General features: G+C 47.8%; 1 protein-coding gene across 1 annotated transcript in view; it reads left to right on the top strand.

The window, feature by feature from the left end:
* Window positions 1-21,446, top strand: part of LOC132585900 (NTPase KAP family P-loop domain-containing protein 1-like) — a 48,716-nt gene extending 27,270 nt beyond the window's left edge. Inside the window, exon 4 of the mRNA XM_060257777.1 lies at window positions 21,336-21,446. Within this exon, the coding sequence (XP_060113760.1) occupies window positions 21,336-21,446 (111 nt within the window). The remainder of the gene's footprint in view (window positions 1-21,335) is intronic.
* Window positions 21,447-21,554: the final 108 nt, after the last annotated feature.

Raw genomic sequence — 21,554 nt, 5'->3', positions numbered from 1 at the left:
ATATGGACCAGAGGTCCATCAGAGGTCCCTATATTTGCAGAAGAAGTGTGGAATGATACAGAATTAGGTAATATTGGGTGGCCTAGTATCCCTGATTTGTGGGCGCCAGACAGTATCTTTGTGTATGAAGACAATGATACTAAAGTCCCATTGCCTACTGTAAAAGGAGGGCAGTTACAGGCGGCAGCTTTGTGTGCAGAAAATATGAGGAGAGAAATAGATTTAGGATATATTTCTCTATCCGATTGCAAGGCTACAATTCAATTAAATGAGACCAAACCTGGATGGGAAAGTCAGAATATGCAATTATATAACTTTACTCCTATATGTCAAGTGGAAGCGGGGTGCCAAGGAGAGACTTTAGGTAATCTAACCATTAATCTTGATACTCATGGGATAGTATTTTAAAAAAAATGGAACACATTGGGGCCCTCATTCTCAGTTATTGGTTATTTCTTTCTTTTTGGCAGGCCATGCTTGCTTGCCAGATACATCTTCACCCTTCGATAAATTAGATTGAGTAAGGACATAAGAGAAGCCATGTTGGATCAGGCCAATGGCCCCTCCAATCTAACACTCTGTGTCACAGAAGAACATAAGAGAAGCCATGTTGGAATAGGCCAATGGCTCATCCAGTCCAAGACTCTGTGTCACACAGTGGCAAAAAACCCCAAGTGCCATCAGGAGGTCCACCAGTGGGGCCCTCCCACTGTGCCCCCCCCCCCCAAGCACTAAGAATACAGAGCATCACTGTCCCAGACAGAGAGTTCCAACAATAACCTGTGGCTAATAGCCACTGATGGACCTCTGCTCCATATGCTTATCCAATCCCCTCTTGAAGGTGGCTATGCTTGTAGCTGCAGCCATCAGCCACCTGAGGGACGGTGGCTCAGTGGTAGAGCATGGTGAGCAGAAGGTCCCAGGTTCAATCCCTGGCATCTCCAACTAAAAAGGGTCCAGGCAAGTAGGCATGAAAAACATCAGCTTGTGACCCTGGAGAGCCGCTGCCAGTCTGAGTAGACAATACTTCGATGGACAAAGGGTCTGATTCAGTATAAGTCAGCTTCATATGTTCATATATTCCTGTGGCAGTGAATTCCATGTGTTAATCATCCTTTGGGTGAAAAAGTACTTTCTTTTATCAGTTCTAACCCAACTGCTCAGCAATTTAATTGAATGTCCACAAGTTCTCATACTGTGAGAAAGGGAGAAAGGGACTTCTTTCTCTACTTTCTCCATCCCATGCATAATCTTGTAATCTATCATGTCACCCTCAGTTGATGTTTCTTCGAGCTAAAGAGCCCCAAGCGTTTTAACCTTTCTTCCTAGGGAAAGTGTTCCAACACTTGAATCATTCTAGTTGCCCTTTTCTGGACTTTTTCCAATGCTATAATATCTTTTTTGAGATGCAGTGACCAGAATTGAATGTAACTTGTTGTACTCAAACCCGAGCCTTCTCCATGAGAAGAAAAGGATTTGTTATAATAACCCCGGGATTGTTCTGACAGTGTGGAACTTGGAGCTAGAAAGTACTACCTGATGCTCAGAAAGGGAGGTCTACTTTAGCTCGTTTAGTTCCTGACACTGAGATTGAGCCACATGAAGTTATGAATCTGGGTAGTTTTACATACAGATACCCAAGAGATAACAATCCTTTATTGACACAGTCAGGAGGATTTTACTCTTTTATGAGATCTATATTTATGCTATGGGTTATCACAGATCTCACGCCTGCTGTACCAAAGATTTCTGCAGAAAAAGGAAATAGGGTTTAAATCAACAATGAATCCCATTTCTGCCTTGCAATCAGAAATAGAGTCTGTAGCTGCAGCGGCTCTACAAAATAGACGAGCCCTTGACATTCTCGCAGCTCGACAAGGAGGGACGTGTGCTCTTTGGCATGAAAAATGTCATTTCTATGCAGACCAAACTGGTAACATAACACAAAACATACGAGAATTGAAGAAAGTCATCCAGATAGCAACATCCAAGAGAGATAGGAAGTAAGAATTTCTGGGTCTCTCAGATGTAATTGGTTAAAAATTAAATTTAAGGGCTTTTGTTTATAGTGATAATTGGATTAATATGCCTTTGTTGTTTACAACGACTTCCTATATGCACATCAGCTATTAAGAGGTTAATGATAAGCTCCACGAAGGGGGAAAAATACATTATGATGCAGAGAGTTTATACTACTCATTTTTCCAATAATTTTTTATTGGTTGCTTTGTTAGGTAGCAATACAAACACGTATTATTTAACAGTATTAACAAATAAATACTTTCCCAAGTCACTGGTGTCAGACATATTTTTAAAAGTAAATAACTGCATACATTTACCATAAATGAAGAGCTTCTATAACAGGAGGTGTCTCAGATCTTTCTTGCAGGAATTCGAAAATTGGAAACCAGACCGTCACTATATCAGAATAGTAGTTAGAGTCCCCCTTAATTGTTTTGATTGGTCATTGCTAGGATGCCAGAGTTTATTGTACCATGTTTTTAAGGATGGAGTTTGGTCAATTTTCCATGTACTGGCTATTGTTTATCTAGCTCCATATAGTAATAAGGTAATTCTTTCTTGTACAGCTTTGGGAGTTTTGTTCTCTGGTCTAAAATTCAGTAGCAAAGCTTCTGGTGTCACAGAAATATTTTCTTGAGTTAAGAGTATGAATGTCGTTTAATACTGCTTTCCAGAAGGGTTGGATTATTGGGCATTCAAGCCAGCAAAGGAATGTAGGAGCCAATTTGGTCACACTGTCTCCAGCAGTATGGTTGTGCAGTTTTGGTTATGTAGGATAACTGACCCATAATATTTATCATCGATTAGGTGTTCCATGGGACCATGCAGGAACAAAGGGGGGACCTGATGGTCACACCCTGAATTTAATAAATATTACTGCCTAATAAAATGACAGGCCAGAATATAAAAGGCAAGTTAAGTGTGCTTGTCATGATCCTGGGCTTAGCGGAAGCCTGCTTAGGAGTAACTGGGAAAACCCTACATCTCCCAGGATCCTCTCTGTCCCTCTGATTGAGTAGCGAGGGGTTTGGAGGGAAACAGGCCAGAGAGGGGTGGGGCCTGGGAAGAGAATATAAAGGCCAAGCGCAGGAAGTGGGGGTTCTTTTGTCAAGTCTGCAGATTCAATAACGAGTCAATGTAGATACAAAGAAACTATTTTATTGATACTGAATACTTGTGGCCTGAGCCAGGGCTTGAAAAGACTAAAGACATACAGTAGATACACTGCATATAAGGAGTACTTCAAAGGGATTCCTACGGGTAGGGGAATTGTGCAGGGGACATTCACACATAGATGTTACAAATACATTCTCATGTTGATTAGAGGCTTGCTGGCCTTGATGCTTTTCAGGCTCCTTCCTCTCCCCCGAGCCTGAGCTGAGAAGGTTCAGATAAGTCTTTACACACATCACCATTTCAAAGCAGGGAGATTCTCTAAGAAAGGGATGGGGGAACAGGAAAGGGTTTGCTAGCAGCATTTGGTTATACTTTGGTTCTACCCAGCATGCTCTCTGTTTGAGCCAGAGTTAAAGCCAGACTTGACATCTTTCCCTGGAAGGCTGAGCTGGAGGTAGGCTGTGCCTGAAGAGCTTGAGCAGGGGAAAGCTCCCTCACCCAAGGGAAGGGGTGAGTGCTGGTTAGTAGTTTAGGAAGTGTAAGTTCAGATGCGTTAGGACTTTTGTTTATTTCCCCATCACCCTTTTACTAGTTAATGCACCTTGTTAATTTATATTGCACTGCAATAAACCTTTTTGTTGTTGTTCACTCTGCCTGGTCCTCATGCCTATTGTTTGGCCTAAGTGACAAGAGACCTGAAGGGCTTGGGAAGGAACTCTGGCCTTCTCAAGGAGAACCCTTAACCCAGAGTGGTGGCGGCAACTGATTAATGCCTCCCTGAGTTGTGACATGGTGGTAGGCTTTCCAACCCTCCCGCCCTGGCGGGGGACCCCAGGATTTCCAGCCTCTTCCCCCGCTCCCCAAAAAAACGGAAGTGGGGGGAGGGGGGAAACAGCGCCAAGGAGCGTAGCGAGCCGCCCCATCTTGGAGCGGGCGACGCTGCTGTGCGGCTGCTGCCTCTTCTCCGCTTCACCGTAGCTGCTCCTCCGAGATGGGCTCAGGCTGAGCCCATCTCGGAGGAGCAGCTAAGATGAAGCGGAGAAGAGGCGGCAGCAGCGCAGCAGCATCGCCCGCTCCACTCCGCCTCTGAGGTAAAATCAGAGAAGGGGAGGGTGGAGGCAGGCCAGGAGCGTGGCGAGCCGCGAATCTGGGTCCTCTAGGACCCAGACTCGCAGCTCGCCACACTCCTGGCCTGCCTCCACCCTCCCCTTCTCTGATTTCACCTCAGAGGTGGAGCGGAGTGGGCGACAGCAGCTTTTCTCCGCTTCATCTTAGCTGCTCCTCTGAGATGGGCTCAGCCTGAGCCCATCTCGGAGGAGCAGCTACAGTGAAGCAGAGAAGAGGCGGCAGCAGCGCAGTGCGTCGCCTGCTCCGAGATGGGGCGGCCCGCCATGCTCCTTGGAGCTGTTTCTCCCCCTCCCCCTGCTCCTAGCTCCACCCCAGTGTCTCCTGGCTCCACCCCCAAAGTCTCATGGCTCCACCCCCAAAGTCCCCAGATATTTCTGGAATTGGACTTGGCAACCCTACATGGTGGCTTCAGCGGTGGGGTGGACTAGTTTTGGACCCCGGTGAGGCAGAGTGCCATATGGCCTTGGAAAAAAGTTTGTTGTTCGTTTAAGGAAGCCATGTTTTCTGAAGGTGCTAGGAAGACCAAGTAAAGTCTGGTAAAGGTGATGAAAGGGTGTTTTGTTTATTTTCTAGCTTTTGGGTCAACTGGATAGTGAGGCTACATAGTTCATGTATGGTCCTCCGTTCTGGGACAGAGAAACCAGAGGACACGCCTGTCCCTAAAACAAAGACCCAACCAGGGGCCGTTGGTCTGATGTCTGAGGAGAAAACACCAGATAGAGAGATGGAATCCCTGAGTGAAGAGGCCTTATGTCTTCAACTGCAAATTAAGCAGGCAGATCTTGAGAAGGCCAGGCTTGAGGTAGAATTAAAGGAGAAAGAGTTGCAAAAGCAAGAGAACACAGCCAGGATAGAACTAGAGAAGAAAGGTTGCTAAAAGAGGAAAAAGAGAATGCAGCTCAGTTAGAGGGGGATTCTGCACTGGGCAAAAGACTCAGTAATACTACCCTTTCAGAAGTGACAATCTACACTGAAAACTGGCCTCACTACTGTCTTGCTCCGGCATTTTTGCTACCATCTACACTTGAAATCCTGGAAGAGCAGTGAAGCCGTATCCGGCTCAGTGTTGCTCCTCATTTTCCAAGACCAGAAATCCAGCGGAGTTTAAGTGGAGTTGATTCTTTTGCTTTTCTTCATTACCACCAGCAGGTGGCGTTTTCTGCAGCAATCCTCATAGGTCTGTCCTATGTGACATCCTATGTTATCTGATGGGACTACCAGGTAACAATGGGCCAATGGGGAGGCTCCAGGAAACCCATTAATAGAGAGAATGGAGAGGAAAACTCCTGGGGTGATGGTGATTGAGAGCTGTTAAACATGTCAATGGATGGCCAAATTGACACCTAGGCGACACGTCTACACAAAGCTACTTGTAGGGTTGCCAAGTCCAATTTAAGAAATATCTGGGGACTTTGGGGGTGGAGCCAGGAGACATTAGGGGTGGAGCCAAGATCAAGGCTGTGACAAGCATAATTGAACTCCAAAGGGAGTTTTAGCCATCACATTTAAAGGGACAGCACACCTTTTCAATGCCTTCCTTCCATAGGAAATAATGAAGGATAGGGGCACCTTCATTTGGGGCTCATAGAATTGGACCCCCTAGTCCAATGGTTTTAAAACTTGGGGGATATTTTGGGGAGAGGCACTAGATGCTGTGCTGAAAATTTGGTGCCTCTACCTTAAAAAACAGCCCCCCCCCCAGAGCCCCAGATACCAGCAGATCAATTCTCCATTATTTTCTATGCCAATAAGTCTCCATAGGGAATAATGGAGTTCCCAGCAGACATTTCTCTCCCCTCCCTCCGCTTTCTAATGACCCTGAAGCGGGGGGAGGGCCTCGAAACAGGGGGAACCCCTGCCCCAACCTGGGGATTGGCAACCCTAGCTACTTGGCTTTCAGGTGAAGATGCCTTTTTTCTGCTGGCACAATCCTTTATTTGGGTTCCGTGGGACAAAGGTTTAGGCAGTCTGTGCGCTTGAAATGAAATTGAGAAGGCAATTGAAGAAAGGTTGAAACGCTTGGGACTCTTTAGCTTGGAGAAACGTCGACTGCGGGGTGACATGATAGAGGTTGACAAGATAATGCATGGGATGGAGAAAGGAGAGAAAGAAGTACTTTTCTCCCTTTCTCACAATACAAGAACTCGTGGGCATTCGATGAAATTGCTGAGCAGTCAGGTTAAAACGGATAAAAGGAAGTCCTTCTTCACCCGAAGGGTGATTAACATGTGGAATTCACTGCCACAGGAGGTGGTGGTGGCCACAAGCATAGCCACCTTCAAGAGGGGTTTAGATAAAAATATGGAGCAGAGGTCCATCAGTGGCTATTAGCCACAGTGTGTGTGTGTGTGTGTGTGTGTGTGTGTATATATATATATATATATAAAAATTTGCCACTGTGTGACACAGAGTGTTGGACTGGATGGGCCATTGGCCTGATCTAACATGGCTTCTCTTATGTTCTTATGTCCGTTTCTCATTTCTGCTACCCAAGAATCATGAAGGAAGAATGGTCTCTTAGCCTATGCAGAGTTCCACACTCACGTCACAAGGCATTCCTTTTAGCAAGTATTAGCTCAGCACTCTCACATGAGGAAGCCCCAGTCCTTTTCCCCAGAAATGTTCTGTTCTGTTCTTAGCTCATCCCGTTTGGGGAACTTGAAAGCCATAATTCCGGGGAACTTCAGAGAACTTCAGAGAATGGCATTCCCACATAGGCAGGTGGGGTTCCTTTGTCTGTGAGCCTCCCCTCCCCCCAAGGGAAATCTAACTTTAAAACTTGAATGTCTCCTAGAATAGAGAAACCTTCTTGTTTTGTAAGGTTAACAGGTAACAGAGGCATCTTTTCCCATAAAGAAAAAGAGAAGTAACATTAGACAAGGGCAGTTCTCCAGCCGAGAGCTGGAGACCCCCTGGAATCCCAGCAAGGTTTCCAGCCTTTAGTTTTCTCTGCAGGGTGAAGGGAGTTTGATGTAATATCTTTATTTTAACCCTTTAAAATGGCAGAATCAAGAACCCGAGAAAAAGAGGTTGAAAAAGGGTTTTGTTGATTCAAAACATTCAGGGCAAAAGGTAAGGAATTGATCATTTCAACTTTCAAATTGGCTGAATGTAACTCTTTGAAACTCCCAAGCCCATCTTTCTCTGCCACTTATAAAACCAGAAAGTATTCATTGCCTCAGCTCTATGAATTTTACAGTGGTATAGCCTCTGAGCTTGTACGGAGTGCCTGAAGACTAGCCCAAATAGAGCTGGCTAAAGTATTGCAAATGCTCAGCACTCTTGCTACTCCTCCATCAGGAAGAAATGCTAATTAGCCCCCCTGTTGCTCACAAAAGCCCACAGTCGATCTCGGTAGGCTATATATATGTTTTATTTAAGGTGACTGACATTGGAAACTTTGTTCATCATGCAGTGTCCCTGAAGGGCCTTGGTTAAAGTCGGATCTACACGAAGCCATGGATCAACGGCTTCGTGGCAGCGCCTTGGACCAAAAACTTGATGTTGGACCACGGATCCTCATGGATCCATGGACCACAGATCCTCATGGATCCATGTGATTTCTGCTTCGGATCCCCCCAAGCCCTCCATCCAGTCACTTATCATGTCCATGAGCAGAGTTTCCACCACAGAAATCGTGGATCCACAGCTTTGTGGCAGCGCCAGGGACCAAAAACTTGCTTTTGGACCACGGAGCCACATGACTCTACGTGATTTCTGCTTTGGAGCCCCCCAAGCCCTCCATCCAATCACATATCATGTCCATGGGCAGAGTTTCCACCACAAAAATTGTGGATCCACGGCTTCATGGAAACTTCGTTTTGGACCACAGATCCTCATGGATCCACGTGATTTTTGCTTTGGATCCCCCCAAGCCCTCCATCCAGACAAATATCATGTCCATGGGCAGAGTTTAAAGCACAGAAATCATGGATCCACGGCTTCATGGCAGCCCCAGGGATCAAAAACTTTGTTTTGGACCATGGATCCTCATGGATCCACATGATTTTTGCTTTGAATCCCCCCAAGCTCACCACTCAGTCACATATCCTGTCCATGGGCAGAGTTTCCACCACAGAAATCGTGGATCCACGGCTTCATGGCAGCTGCTGTGAGAGCCCTCTCAGCCCCACCCACCTCACAGGGTGTCTGTTGTGGGGAAGGAAGGGAAAGGAGATTGTAGGCCGGTCTGAGCCAGTTTGGTGTAGTGGTTAAGTGTGCGGACTCTTATCTGGGAGAACCGGGTTTGATTCCCCACTCCTCCACTTGTACCTGCTAGCATGGCCTTGGGTCAGCCATAGCTCTGGCAGAGGTTGTCCTTGAAAGGGCAGCTGCTGTGAGAGCCCTCTCCAGCCCCACCCACCTCACAGGGTGTCTGTTGTGGGGGAGGAAGGTAAAGGAGATTGTGAGCCGCTCTGAGACTCTGTCCTTGAAAGGGCAGCTGCTGTGAGAGCCCTCTCCAGCCCCACCCACCTCACAGGGTGTCTGTTGTGGGGGAGGAAGGGAAAGGAGATTGTGAGCCGCTCTGAGACTCTGTCCTTGAAAGGGCAGCTGCTGTGAGAGCCCTCTCCAGCCCCACCCACCTCACAGGGTGTCTGTTGTGGGGGAGGAAGGGAAAGGAGATTGTAGGCCGCTCTGAGCCTCTGTCCTTGAAAGGGCAGCTGCTGTGAGAGCCCTCTCCAGCCCCACCCACCTCACAGGGTGTTGTGGGGGAGGAAGGGAAAGGAGATTGTGAGCCGCTCTGAGACTCTTCGGAGTGGAGGGCAGGATATAAATCCAATATCTTCTTCTTCAAAGACCAAAAACTTGCTTTTGGAGCACGGATCTGCATGGATCCACATGATTTTTGCCTTAGATCCCCCCAAGCTCGCCATCCAGTCACATATCCTGTCCATGGGCAGAGTTTGCACCCCAGAAATCGTGGCTCCACGGCTTCATGGCAGCACCATGGAACAAAAACTTGGTTTTGGACCACAGGCCGTGCATTTGGATCCCGGTGCGCATTGTGCCCAGTTTCAAAAGCCCAGTTTCTATTGCCCCATTTAGCCTGGCAGTAACACCCAATTATTGAGCAGAGTGGCAAATGCAGTGAGCAATACGTGTACATGCAAAAGGGAGGCGAGAAATGTGAGGATGACAAAAGGGCAAGCTTAGCGATTCAAGGACGGTATTCAAAAGCTGAAAGGAGACAGCTTTATACGTGTAACTTTTAGAAGCGATATTTTTGTTTTCTGCATGGAAAACCGGAAGATGCAAATCTCGCAGCTCTCCGACACTAGAGGAAAAAAAATGGTTTCCAACGCTTACTTTTCAATGGGAGCCAGAAAGCGATTGGCGACACCCTGGCAAGTCATTCGATTTAAATTTCCAAGTGAATGCAAGGGCAGCTGCCTTCAGGCCAACCAGCGAAATGCGGCTCAGTTTGGTAATAGAAATACGCCCTTTCCTGCTTAAACAAAAAAACCAGCCGCAGCTTAACAGATGAAACAGCAAACCTTTATGGCAAGTCATTCATTATAGGTCTCCCCTTCATCAAACTCTCTCCCTTTACTAGGGTTGCCAAGTCCAATCTCTAAGACAGGCAGCAAGCTATGGCAAAAAACTTAAGGCTTATACAGAATCTGGCTATGAGAACGGGATGGTGGCTCAGTGGTAGAGTATTTCCTTGGTAATCAGAAGGTCCCAAGTTCAATCTCCGGCATCTTCAACTAAAAATGGTCCAGGTAAGTAGGCGTGAAAAACCTCAGCTTGATGATGATGATGATGATGATATTGGATTTATATCACACCCTCCACTCCGAAGAATCTCAGAGCGGCTCACAATCTCCTTTCCCTTCCTCCCCCACAACACCCTGTGAGGTGGGTGGGGCTGGAGAGGGCTCTCACAGCAGCTGCCCTTTCAAGGACAGAGGCTCAGAGCGGCCTACAATCTCCTTTCCCTTCCTCCCCCACAACAGACACCCTGTGAGGTGGGCGGGGCTGAGAGGGCTCTCACAGCAGCTGCCTTTTCAAGGACAGAGGCTCAGAGCGGCCGACAATCTCCTTTCCCTTCCTCCCCCACAACAGGCACCCTGTGAGGTGGTTGGGGCTGAGAGGGCTCTCACAGCAGCTGTCCTTTCAAGGACAGAGGCTCAGAGCGGCCTACAATCTCCTTTCCCTTCCTCCCCCACCACAGACACCCTGTGAGGTGGGTGGGGTGAGAGGGCTCTCACAGCAACTGCCCTTTCAAGGACAACCTCTGCCACAGCTATGGCTGACCCAAAGCCATGCTAGCAGGTGCAAGTGGAGGAGTGGGGAATCAAACCTGGTTCTCCCAGATAAGATTCCACACACTTAACCCCTGCACCAAACTGGTGCTCTCTTAGCAGAAGTGAAAGGCGATTGTAAGCCGCTCTGAGCGCAATGGTGCCACCTTGTGGATAAAGTGCATCAATACAGCCCTCGTGTTCAGATCAGGCCCAGCAGTGTAGATGGTTCGAGAATACTCCGGATTTATATAAACCAGCTTCAGTTCACAGAAAATCTGGCTTCAACATGAATATTTAACAACACCTACCTGAGAACTCTCCAGTGCCTTCTCAAGGGGAACCCTTAACCCAGAGCGGTGGCAGCAAGTGGTTAACACCCCCCTAAGTCGTGACAGTGCTTCTGCAGGGCCTTCAGCTGAGGCCCACCCGATAAAGTAGACCTTCACAACGCTAGGACATCTGGTAGACAGAGGAACTTAAAGCAGTAAATAGAAAACCACAAAATGGCATAATTGTCAAGTCCCCGGTTGTGGTATGAATTGCAGCAACTGTTCCTTCCGCTTTCAAAGGAATCCTCGGTCCAACAGCTCCTGAGGAAACCGCAAAGTGTTCCAGTTCCAAATTCGATCTTGCACACAGCATCACACAGCGAGGAGGTCGTACTTTAAATCCCCTCGTTCTGCTTGAAGCTTTAACCGGCTGTGTAAAGAGAAACACTGCTAAAAGAAAAAAGTCCAACAACATTTAGAAAGCAATCATATACGCACCACCTGTAAACATACATACCTTTCAAACAAACTATCGGAGCACGGCAAGAGCCTCCCTTTTTGCACACAATCAAGTGCCAGCCTCAGAGGTCTTGCCCATCAATACTCAAACACCGGTGTGAGCAATTAACAGTGTTCCTTACAAGTACAGTACACCATACATAGCCTCCATGTAGATTAACCAGGTTTTATGCAGTTCTTATACACTTCAAGATTACATGCAAGCTTCCCTCATAAAAAAAGAGCAGAACAAAAAGAAATCCACCCCCTCCCCGCCTGCTTTTGCAAAAAGCAACAACCTTCCGCCCGGCAAGCAACAGACTACTGAGGGCTTGCTAGAGATTCAACTCCACGTGGGGCTGTAAGGAGGCGTGACGTGTTAAATAGCCAGCCAATCAACACAGCCTGCCAGACAGTCTTCATTTCCTCACTGATGGCTGAAAGAGCACCATGCTAGCCAATGAAATCGCAGTCATAGAATCATAGAGCAGGAAGGGACCTCCAGGGTCATCTAGTCCTACCCCCTGCACAATGCAGGACACTCACAGATACCTCCCCCTAAATTCACAGGATCTTCATTGCTGTCAGATGGCCATCCAGCCTCTGTTGAAAAACCTCCAAGGAAGGAGAGCCCACCACCTCCCGAGGAGGAAGCCTGTTCCACTGAGGAACTGCTCTAACGGTCAGGAAGTTCTTCCTAATGGGTCATCCCATGACCCATTTTCTCCAACGAGAAGGGCGTTGTAGATAGATCCATTGCTTCTCTCTGCTGGTGTTCTCCAACGCAGCGGTCACTGCGGGCTTTTTAAAAAGCACGGTGCAGTCTCCTTCTCACTCCTCCGAATGAAAATTTAAAAATTGTTCAGAAATTAAAGGAGCAGTCCTCTCCCTTTCAGTCTATAGCAGGGGTGGGGGAGCTCTGTCACTTGGTGTGGCCCTCGGGGATTGCTGGGTCGAACCGAGCCATGTGGCAGCCTCCCTGGGGCCTGGCTGGCCAGCGAGGATCGTGGGGCTCAGCCGCGCTGTGCAGCAGCCTCCCCAGGGCCAGGCAGGGATCGGAGGGCCCAGATGTACTGTGCGGCAGCCTCCCTGGAGCCTGGCTGGCCGGCCAGAATTGCTGCAGGACCTGGAAAAGTTACTGCCACAGTTCAGTTTGCCCTTGATTATCCCAGATGATGTGGCCTAATATGCTAATATTAGGGGATGTGGTCTAATATGCTACTGAGTTCCTGCTGGCCTTTTTCTACAAAAAAGCCCTGGACCTATGCATTTGCCTAGGGCAGCGGGCCGGGTGTGTGTGCCAGATTAAGCTCTCCCCACATGACTTCAAATAGCAAAACACTTATTTGCATTAATTTTGCCGGCCTGAATCATTCTCCCTCGGAGGAGCTCTGTTTTTTAAGTTGATAATTTTTTATGGCCCGCGAATGATGTTGTAAATATCCATATGGCCCTTGGCAGAAAAAAGGTTCCCCACTCCTGGTCTGTAGCATAAACCTATGAAGCCCTCGTCCAGACCCCCATGTGTTTGCATAAAATGTGGAGCCTTTAAGTAGCTGTAAGCAAAATTCAAAGTGCCTGATTTTATGAAACAACGAAAAGCCAGCACGTTTGCAGGAAAAACTTTTTAAAAAGCGATCCTACCGTTTCACAGTATGTTTGGGACTTCCCTAATTATAAGGGCTTAAAAACAGGAAAGGGTGAGCTGTTTCTGGACTGCGTAGATAAGAAGAAAGGGGAGGGGAATACAAAAGGTACCTGTCAGTGGGGTTTTCAGACGGTGGCATTTTTAAAAAGTCAGCTTTTCAAGTTTCTGTGCAGCCGCATTCCAGCACGGATCCCCAGTCTTCTAAAGATCCCTGGACCAAAGGAGGCCAGACTGAAAGTAACAAGGGAGCAGGCCTTCTCTATAATGGCCCCCCACTGGTGGAATCAGCTACCGGAGCAAGTGCGAGCCCTGCAGGACTTTAATCAGTTCCGCAGGGCTTGCAAAACCACCCTCTTTCAGCAAGCTTATAAGGAACCCTGAAAGCGACATCTAGCCATCGGAATATACCTTATTGAATGTAGCACCTTTAATTTATTGTAGTTTTAAAATTTTTATGCAACTGTTTTTAAATGTATTTATTAACTGCATTTTACAATTGACTTGTATAATAATCATGGTATATACCATGTCCTGTTAGCCGCCCTGAGCTGCTTCGGCGGGGAGGGCGGGATATAAATAAAATTTATTATTATTATTTATTATCAACACCAACTTCCTCGGGACACTCTAAAAATCACGAAAATCCAAAGGGCAGGAGAAATAAGTTAAATACTCACCACTGTTTCTAAAATCTAAACTAGCAAATTATCTGTTATAATCTATAGATTATAAACCTTTAAAGACTAAGAGCGTAATCCAGAGGGGGGGGGCGGGCAGAAAGTCTTTTGGGAGCAGACGAGCTGGTACGTGGGTGCAGGAAGAGTTCGCGCCGACGTACAACCGGCACCGCCCCAGTGGAGGGGAGTTCCGTGGGTGGGGGGAAGCCTGAGCGCGGCGTTCAGGCAGAGGAGGGGGTGGAGTTGGGGGCACGGCCAGGCTTAGGCAGCTTCCTGAGCAGTTCGGCCCATGACACGTCTCCCCCGAGGTGCAACTTTACGCCTGCAAAAACGGCGGCGTGCCCCATAGGCACTCGTTGAAACCAAAAACAAAGGTCGCCTCCGGCGCCGTGGAAGCTCACAAACCCCTTAGGGAGCGGTGTGATTGCCTCGCCAATCCCCTCGCGCCTCGGCCTGCGAGCCCCCTCCCCAGCACCCAATCGTGGTCTCCCCCCTCCTAGAAATACTTCCGCTCTGGCCTCACACAACTCAGTTGTTAGGGAGAGAACCGCATGGCGGGAAGCTCTGCCGGCGAGCTCCTGGCCATACAGACTTAAGAGTGAGGGACAGTCAGGAACGTTGCTGACGGGTTTTGCACCTCGCGGTTGCTTTGACAGTATCTTTGACTTGCGAGGGGAAGAGAGAGGTCTCTCCCCTGGGGATAACTGCTCTTGTTGCCAGGTCTCCACAGGTTCCGGGCTCCCGGAGGCTCTGTCGCCCATGGCTAGGTAAGTTCCACTGCCCACCCCCCGGCCTCCCCCTTCCCTCGCTCTCGACTGCTTGGTGTGCGAGTGTCTCTGGCACTTGAACCAGGCAGTGGGCTCTGGTAGGGGGCATTTGCTGACCCCGCTCCCCTGTGCTGCCACCTGCTCCCTTCCCTTGGTCTGCCCTCTGCTGCGTTCCCAACCCCTGGCAGGGCACAGTGTGTGTGTGTATGTGGCAGCTGCCCCGTTGCGGGGAGGTGGGTCAGAGACTGTCCCTTTAAGAGAGCGCCCATCTGAAACGCAACCCGCTCTTCCAGCCACTGCCCCTGCAGGTGCTCTTGATCTCTATCTCTGTTTTGCAGGTGGGACTCCAACACAGAGGCTTCCGCGTGCGCCGCTCCACCCCCCCCCCACTCCCTCAGCTGTTTCTGCCCGCTGCTCGGAATGGAGCCCCACCCACGGCGAGACTGCCCTGCGCGCGGCAGGGAGACTGTTGCAATCTGTTACAAAAAAATAAAGTCTGAGCTGTGTCCTCTGTTGTCTCTCCTGCTTGGCATCTGCTGCACGTTCCCTGGGCAACCCCCCCCCCCCGTCAGTGGCCTGAGGGAATGCCTGGGAGGGTGGGCAGACTTGATTGGGGGGGGAAGGGTCTATGAGCCGCCACGCTGCCCCCACATAGCTGGACAGGGGAGGGGAGTGCTGCCCCTCAGCGTGCTCGGGTTGACAGCCTACCTGACCCCACAGGGCTGTTGTGTGCAGGACACTAAGGGGGGGGGGCTGATGAAATGGACTCATAGTTCTGCGGCTGATGAACTCGCACTCTGAGTTCCGTGGCCCCCGGGGGAGGTGTTCTGTGCACATGGCAGGGGGCGTCAAGGCAGCACAGGGGGGTCTCTCGGTGGGGGGGGCCTGCTGCTGGGCTGCTCACTCCCAGACACACATTCCAGCTGCTGTCTATGACAGCGAACTCCTGCACTTGGTACTTCCTGCTTGCCTGCCTGCCATTGGCAGAGTTTCTGACAGCGGGAGGGTGTGAGGGGATTGATGGCTTCTCCGTGGGCCCGTGTGGGCCTGTCTCGCCCCCATCCCCGCCTCGCCACTGAGCCAGGCTTCTCGTGCACGCATGCCCAGCCTCACTCCTGTTTCCTCCCCCTGTTGGTGGGACGTCTCTCCTTTGCCTGTGATGGTCTGCCCATCATTGGCTCCGGTCTCTGAGGGCGGGTTGAGGATGGCTATCAGCCTTTCTGGGGCCGCCTCTCCCCATCCCTGACTGTCATGAGCCGCAGCACATGCGCTAGGACTGGCCAATGGGGGGCAGGGGGGTGGGCTGGCCCGCCCTCCGGCTGCCTTCACCTCCCTTGTGCCTACGCCAGCGGCGTTATCATGGCGACCGTCTTCCTCACGGCAAGTGACGCCACTCCCCTCCCCATGCTCCAGCGTTCCAAAGTCCTCAGGAGGTCTGCTAGCAGTGCGGCAGCTACTTCGCGGCCGGCCGCCCCTTACCTCTGGATTAGGCTGCCCAAGTACTGTTTTGTAATCTAATGATGCAGAGCATATGTTGTCGAATTGATTTTACCTTATTCCCTTTTCCCTTCTCTATTTCTGTATTCCCTTACCCCGTTCCTTTAACATTTCAGTAAAATATATAAAACAAAAAACTCACCACCGTTCACCAAACCCAACAACTGGCCCAAACATAGGTGAACAAAAAAGCGTTTTGTATTGTGCCAAAGGGTTAGCTAATCCTGTGCAAAGAGCAGCACAGGGCAGAGTTGTGCCAGTCTAAGGCCGCAGAAAGACACGGGGTTCAGGCTGGAGAAATTCTGCATAGGATTGCCCTGTGAAAGAGTTAGGGCGCCAGAACTCAACAGCACCATACTGTTCAGTGTTCCCTCTAAGCTGTGGAGTCTTGTGAGCAACAATTCCACTTTGTGAGCATCTGGCAATAAAGTTGTAAGCTACTGGCAATAAAACGGTGAGCTACTGCATCAATTCCTTTGCTCTGGGGCCATTTTTTCCTGAGCTTAGGCAAAAATGTGTGAGCCACAGTCTAAAAAACCTGGGAGCTAGCTCACACTAGCTCAGCTTAGAGGGAACACTGGTACCCACCCCACGTGGCATTCGGAGTCGGAGAACACCTTTCAAGTGAGGCAGCATTACACTGGAGTAGGCAGCCTCTTCCTTCTGGATCGAGGATATCATGTCTTATCAACAGCAACAACATTTGCTGGCAAGCCACAGCCCTCTGTTTGCAAGACCCTCCGTTTGCAAGACCCGAACATTTGCTGGCAAGCCACGGCCCTCCGTTTGCAAGACCCGAGAAGGGGTATTCACGACACGACATTTGGTAGGGCATTAATTCATAGGGTCACCAGAAGTCAGAAGGAAACAAAGGCTATGCTCATGCCCTCAAAGTGAGGTTGAATCTGTAGAGTTTATGCCCTTCAGGGGCAGCAACATTGCATGAGTCAAACCAAGAAATCCACAAGGTAGATTGCCATAACCGTAACAAGAGTTTTCTGGTGCGCACTTGGACGACGATTTTGTTTCATTGTTATTTTAATGATGCTGCGGGGAATCTCGAATATCATATAAAATTTCGTAACCTTTGACACAGCCATGGGGTACAGGATTCCTTAGAAATTGTTAAGCAAAAAGATGATAAGTTGTGGGATCCTGGGTTGGATGGCAACTGCTGAGTGGGCAGGGCTGCACCTGGCCATGCCCCAGACGCCTATGTATATATCACGCCGTTCCAGTCAATATCCAAAGTTACTCCTCTTCGACTCCATCTACTGTAAGTCGTCCCCATAAGTGACACAGAGGAACTCTGGTCAATTCTAGTCCATCATGTAAGTAAAACTGTACGTAAATATAGATAGATAGATAGATAGATAGATAGATAGATAGATAGATAGATAGATAGATAGATAGATAGATAGATAGATGATAGATAGATAGATAGATAGATAGATAGATAGATAGATAGATAGATGATAGATAGATAGATAGATAGATAGATAGATAGATAGATAGATAGATAGATAGATAGATAGATAGATGTTAGAAGATAGAGAGATAGATAGATAGATAGATGTTAGAAGATAGAGAGATAGAGCTTCTCTTTCCTATCTGGAGGTAACTTATGAATCTTGGATGGTCTAGAGCCAATTTGGTGTAGTGGTTAAGTGTGCGGACTCTTATCTGGGAGAACCGGGTTTGATTCTCCACTCCTCCACTTGCAGCTGCTAGCATGGCCTTGGGTCAGCCATAGCTCTGGCAGAGGTTGTCCTTGAAAGGGCAGCTGCTGTGAGAGCCCTCTCCAGCCCCACCCACCTCACAGGGTATCTGTTGTGGGGGGAGGAAGGTAAAGGAGATTGTAGGCCACTCTGAGACTCCGTCTGTGAAAGGGCAGCTGCTGTGGGAGCCCTCTCAGCCCCACCCACCTCACAAGGTGTCTGTTGTGGGGGGAGGAAGGTAAAGGAGATTGTAGGCCACTCTGAGACTCCGCCCGTGAAAGGGCAGCTGCTGTGAGAGCCCTCTCCAGCCCCACCCACCTCACAGGGTGTCTGTTGTGGGGGAGGGAGATAAAGGAGATTGTAGGCCACTCTGAGACTCCGCCCATGAAAGGCAGCTGCTGTGGGAGCCCTCTAAGCCCCACCCACCTCACAAGGTGTCTGTTGTGGGGGGAGGAAGGTAAAGGAGATTGTAGGCCACTCTGAGACTCCGTCCTTGAAAGGGCAGCTGCTGTGGGAGCCCTCTCCAGTCCCACCTGCCTCACAGGGTGTCTGTTGTGGGGGAGGAAGGGAAAGGAGATTGTAAGCCGCTCTGAGACTCTTCGGAGTGGAGGGCAGGATATAAATCCAATATAATCTTCTTCTTCTAGATGGAGGAACAAAGTGTGAGTCTAAGCATGGCTCAGTCCCAGTGGGATAAATGTACTTCCTAATGACTAGAGCTAGGAGTGTAACCAGAGTCTACCATGAGTGCCCCCCTTCCCAGATCAAAAACAAGAATCTGCTTCATACTGAATCAGACCCTTGATCCATCAACGTCAGCATCGTCTACTCAGACTGGCAGCCGCTCTCCAGGGTCTCAGGCGGTGGTCTATTTTATCACTTACCACGTTATCCTTTTAATTGCAGATGCTGGGGATTGAATCAGTTGGCTCAAGGCAGTCTACAGCCATATTCATAGAATTGGCTTTTCACCTCAGTTGCTCTTATCTTACGGACTTGGAACAAGCTAAAGAGCTGCTTAAGCATAGAATTGAGGACATAGAGCGACAGTCTGCTATCTCCAGTGCATCCAAACTTGGGGTGCTGTTAAATATCAAAAGCACTATTGAGCTGGCATCATATCTGACTTCGTTGGAAGGAAGGAATTTTAGAAGGGCATTTGCTCTAGCTAGATGTTCTGCCCTTCCGTCTGCAGTTATGCAAGGCGGGTACAATAAAATCCCCTGTTTTGAAAGGCTGTGCTCATGCCCTCTAAGTGAGGTTGGATCTGTAGAGCATATGTTTTTCAGTTGCCCATACTAGAGGGAGGCTCGTTCTAGAATTATTACTCCATTAGTTGATAGGACACCTGTTTATATTAGCACAAACAAAGCAAGACTTAATTGGTTCCTATCAGATAAGAATTCAGAGATTACACATTCAATTGCTGAGTTTTGTGCATTCATTCTTAGACTGCGGGAACTGCATTTGAAAAGTTCTTAAATTTCAATCTCTATTTTAGTATACTATGCGTGTTTTTATTTTTTCATATTATGTTTATGCTGTACTCTATGATAATGATGATGACAATGATGATGAACCTAGGACCTTTTGCAAACAAAGCAGATGCTCTACCATTGACCCACAGTCCCTGCACCCTAATATTTTAAACAATGCCACGAAGGAATATCACAGAAAGTTTCACCGATCAATGCAAATCCTGCATTTAAAATGTATGTGTGAAAGACAGAGAACTGTCATCTATCTATTTTGCATGCACTTCGTTTGTGCGCAGGGTCCATCTCCCTGGGCAGATCTTCTGTGCCTTTACCAGCTGCGTGCCCGTTTGCGATGGATCGGGGCAAACTTTCACCCATCACTGCGCTTCCTTGCCAGAAAGGAATCACGCTGTTGAATTTCTACCTGTCATGTACCTGTTCAAGTGACAGAAAGATAAAGGGGGCAGAATCAGAGAAGAGGGGAAAGCAATGTCTGCAATACAGTTGTGTAGACGTACATTCACAACCAATGCTCCCTCTCAGCTGCAGAGTCTTGTCGGCAAAAATTCTACTTTGTGAGCTACTGGCATTAAAGTTGTGAGCTGCTGCATAAATCAGTGCAATCCGGGGTCATCCTTCCTGCGCGAAGACAAAAATGTGTGAGCTGGAGGCTAAAAATCTGTGAGCTAGCTCACACCAACTCAGCTCAGAGGGAACATTGCCCACAACCTTGACCAATGAAAATAAAGACTGCAACACCCCCTCTGTTGGAAAGGTTGTAAACAAACAGGCTCTTTCAAGCGCTGTTGGTGGGAGTGTCCTATAATTCAAGATTTCTGGGGAATTGTTCTATCTAACATTGAAGACATCCTTAAGGTTACTATTCCGAGAACATTGGAATTTGTCTTACTAAAGGACTGCTCTAAGCTTTCACAATATAAAAAAAGAGCTAGCACGTCTGCTTATTCTAGCAGCCAAAATTGTTATAGCTTCCAATTGGAAAAACTTAATATATCGCTTTGGTTTTTAAAAGTCTGGGATGTGCTTGTTATAGACAAGCTGGCCTCGCAAATAAAGCAGCAAGAAGTTCCCTCTATTCAAAACTGAATTTGTTATAAGATGGTACTGTTTCTTTGAGTATATCGAGCATTCCAACACAGCGATGTGTAAAGTTCCTCTACAGTATAAAAATCTAGTTTTATATTAATCTATGTTTCGGAATGGAAAGTTATGTTACGTATTGTGTTATATAGTTGTGCAAGCCAGTCCTTGGTTCACACACACACACACAGACACACACATATATATATATGTGTGTGTGTGTATATGTATATGTATATATATATATATATATATATATATATATATATATGTATATATATGTATGTATGTATATATATGTATGTATGTATATATATGTATGTATATGTATGTATGTGTATATATATATGTATGTATTTTTTTAATATTGAAAAATTTATTGTTCCAAACATAACATACATACATTACAACGTGATTCAAGCATAATATACAACATACATCTTCTAACTCTTGCACCCACACCTACCACCCTTCCACCCATCCATACAAGGAGCTTGAAAGGTGTTACTATTACACAATTTCTATTTTCTCATATCAATTCCCAAGTTTCTGGCCCAAACATATATTGGGTCCAATGTCTTTCTACATTCTTGTATATCTCCATCGCTTAACCTTGTGGTCAGTGTATCCATTTCGGCGGCTATATGTATTATTGTAATTGTCTCAATTTCTATAGACACTTTTATTTGATGATCTGTTGAAAGTTTTGTATGGTTTTTTATATGAAATAAAAGGAAAATTTGAGGGGGGGGGGAAGAGAGACTGCAACAAAAGATTAGATTTAGGCGGTCAGACCGGTTTTGTCTGAAGCAGCAGATAAAAGTTTGAGTCCAGTGGCATCTTGAAAACTAAAAAAATTATATTCTGGGTAGAAGCTTTTGCTCACCTGCCCACTTCTTCAGATACACTGAAGCAGAAGCCACCAGCCAATATATCTAGGTAGAGGGTGCGCAGGACAACCCATACGTAATGGTTGTTGACTTCTGTTCCAATGCATCTGAATAAGTGGGCGTGCACATTGAAAGCTTATGCTCAAAATAACATTTGTTGGTCATAAAGGGACTCAAAGGTTGTCTGACTGTAACAAAAGTGAGCTTAGCCCCCACAGGATGAGAAGGCTTCCCCCGTCAGAATCTGTGAATCTTCTCTTTGGCATCTGTCTTTGCAGTCTAGGGATTCACACGGGATGCCCCCTGAGCCACTCCAGCCCCCCTGGGACAGCATCTGTCCCCCACCTCCAGTTCCATCCCAGGGGCAAGAGGAAAAAGTGGCTGGTTAGCTGCGGGTTAGTCCTGGACACGGATGGGCTTTGTCCAACTGCCCTCACCTCTTTCTTCACAGCCTCCCTCTAGGGAGCCTCGTTGCTCATTCATGTCTATTTTTGGCA

This window comes from Heteronotia binoei, chromosome 17 (assembly GCF_032191835.1).
Source record: "Heteronotia binoei isolate CCM8104 ecotype False Entrance Well chromosome 17, APGP_CSIRO_Hbin_v1, whole genome shotgun sequence".
In the NCBI taxonomy this organism is placed as follows: domain Eukaryota; kingdom Metazoa; phylum Chordata; class Lepidosauria; order Squamata; family Gekkonidae; genus Heteronotia; species Heteronotia binoei.
The sequence above is the reverse complement of the archived record's forward strand: the minus strand, read 5'-3'. Positions and strand labels throughout refer to the sequence as shown.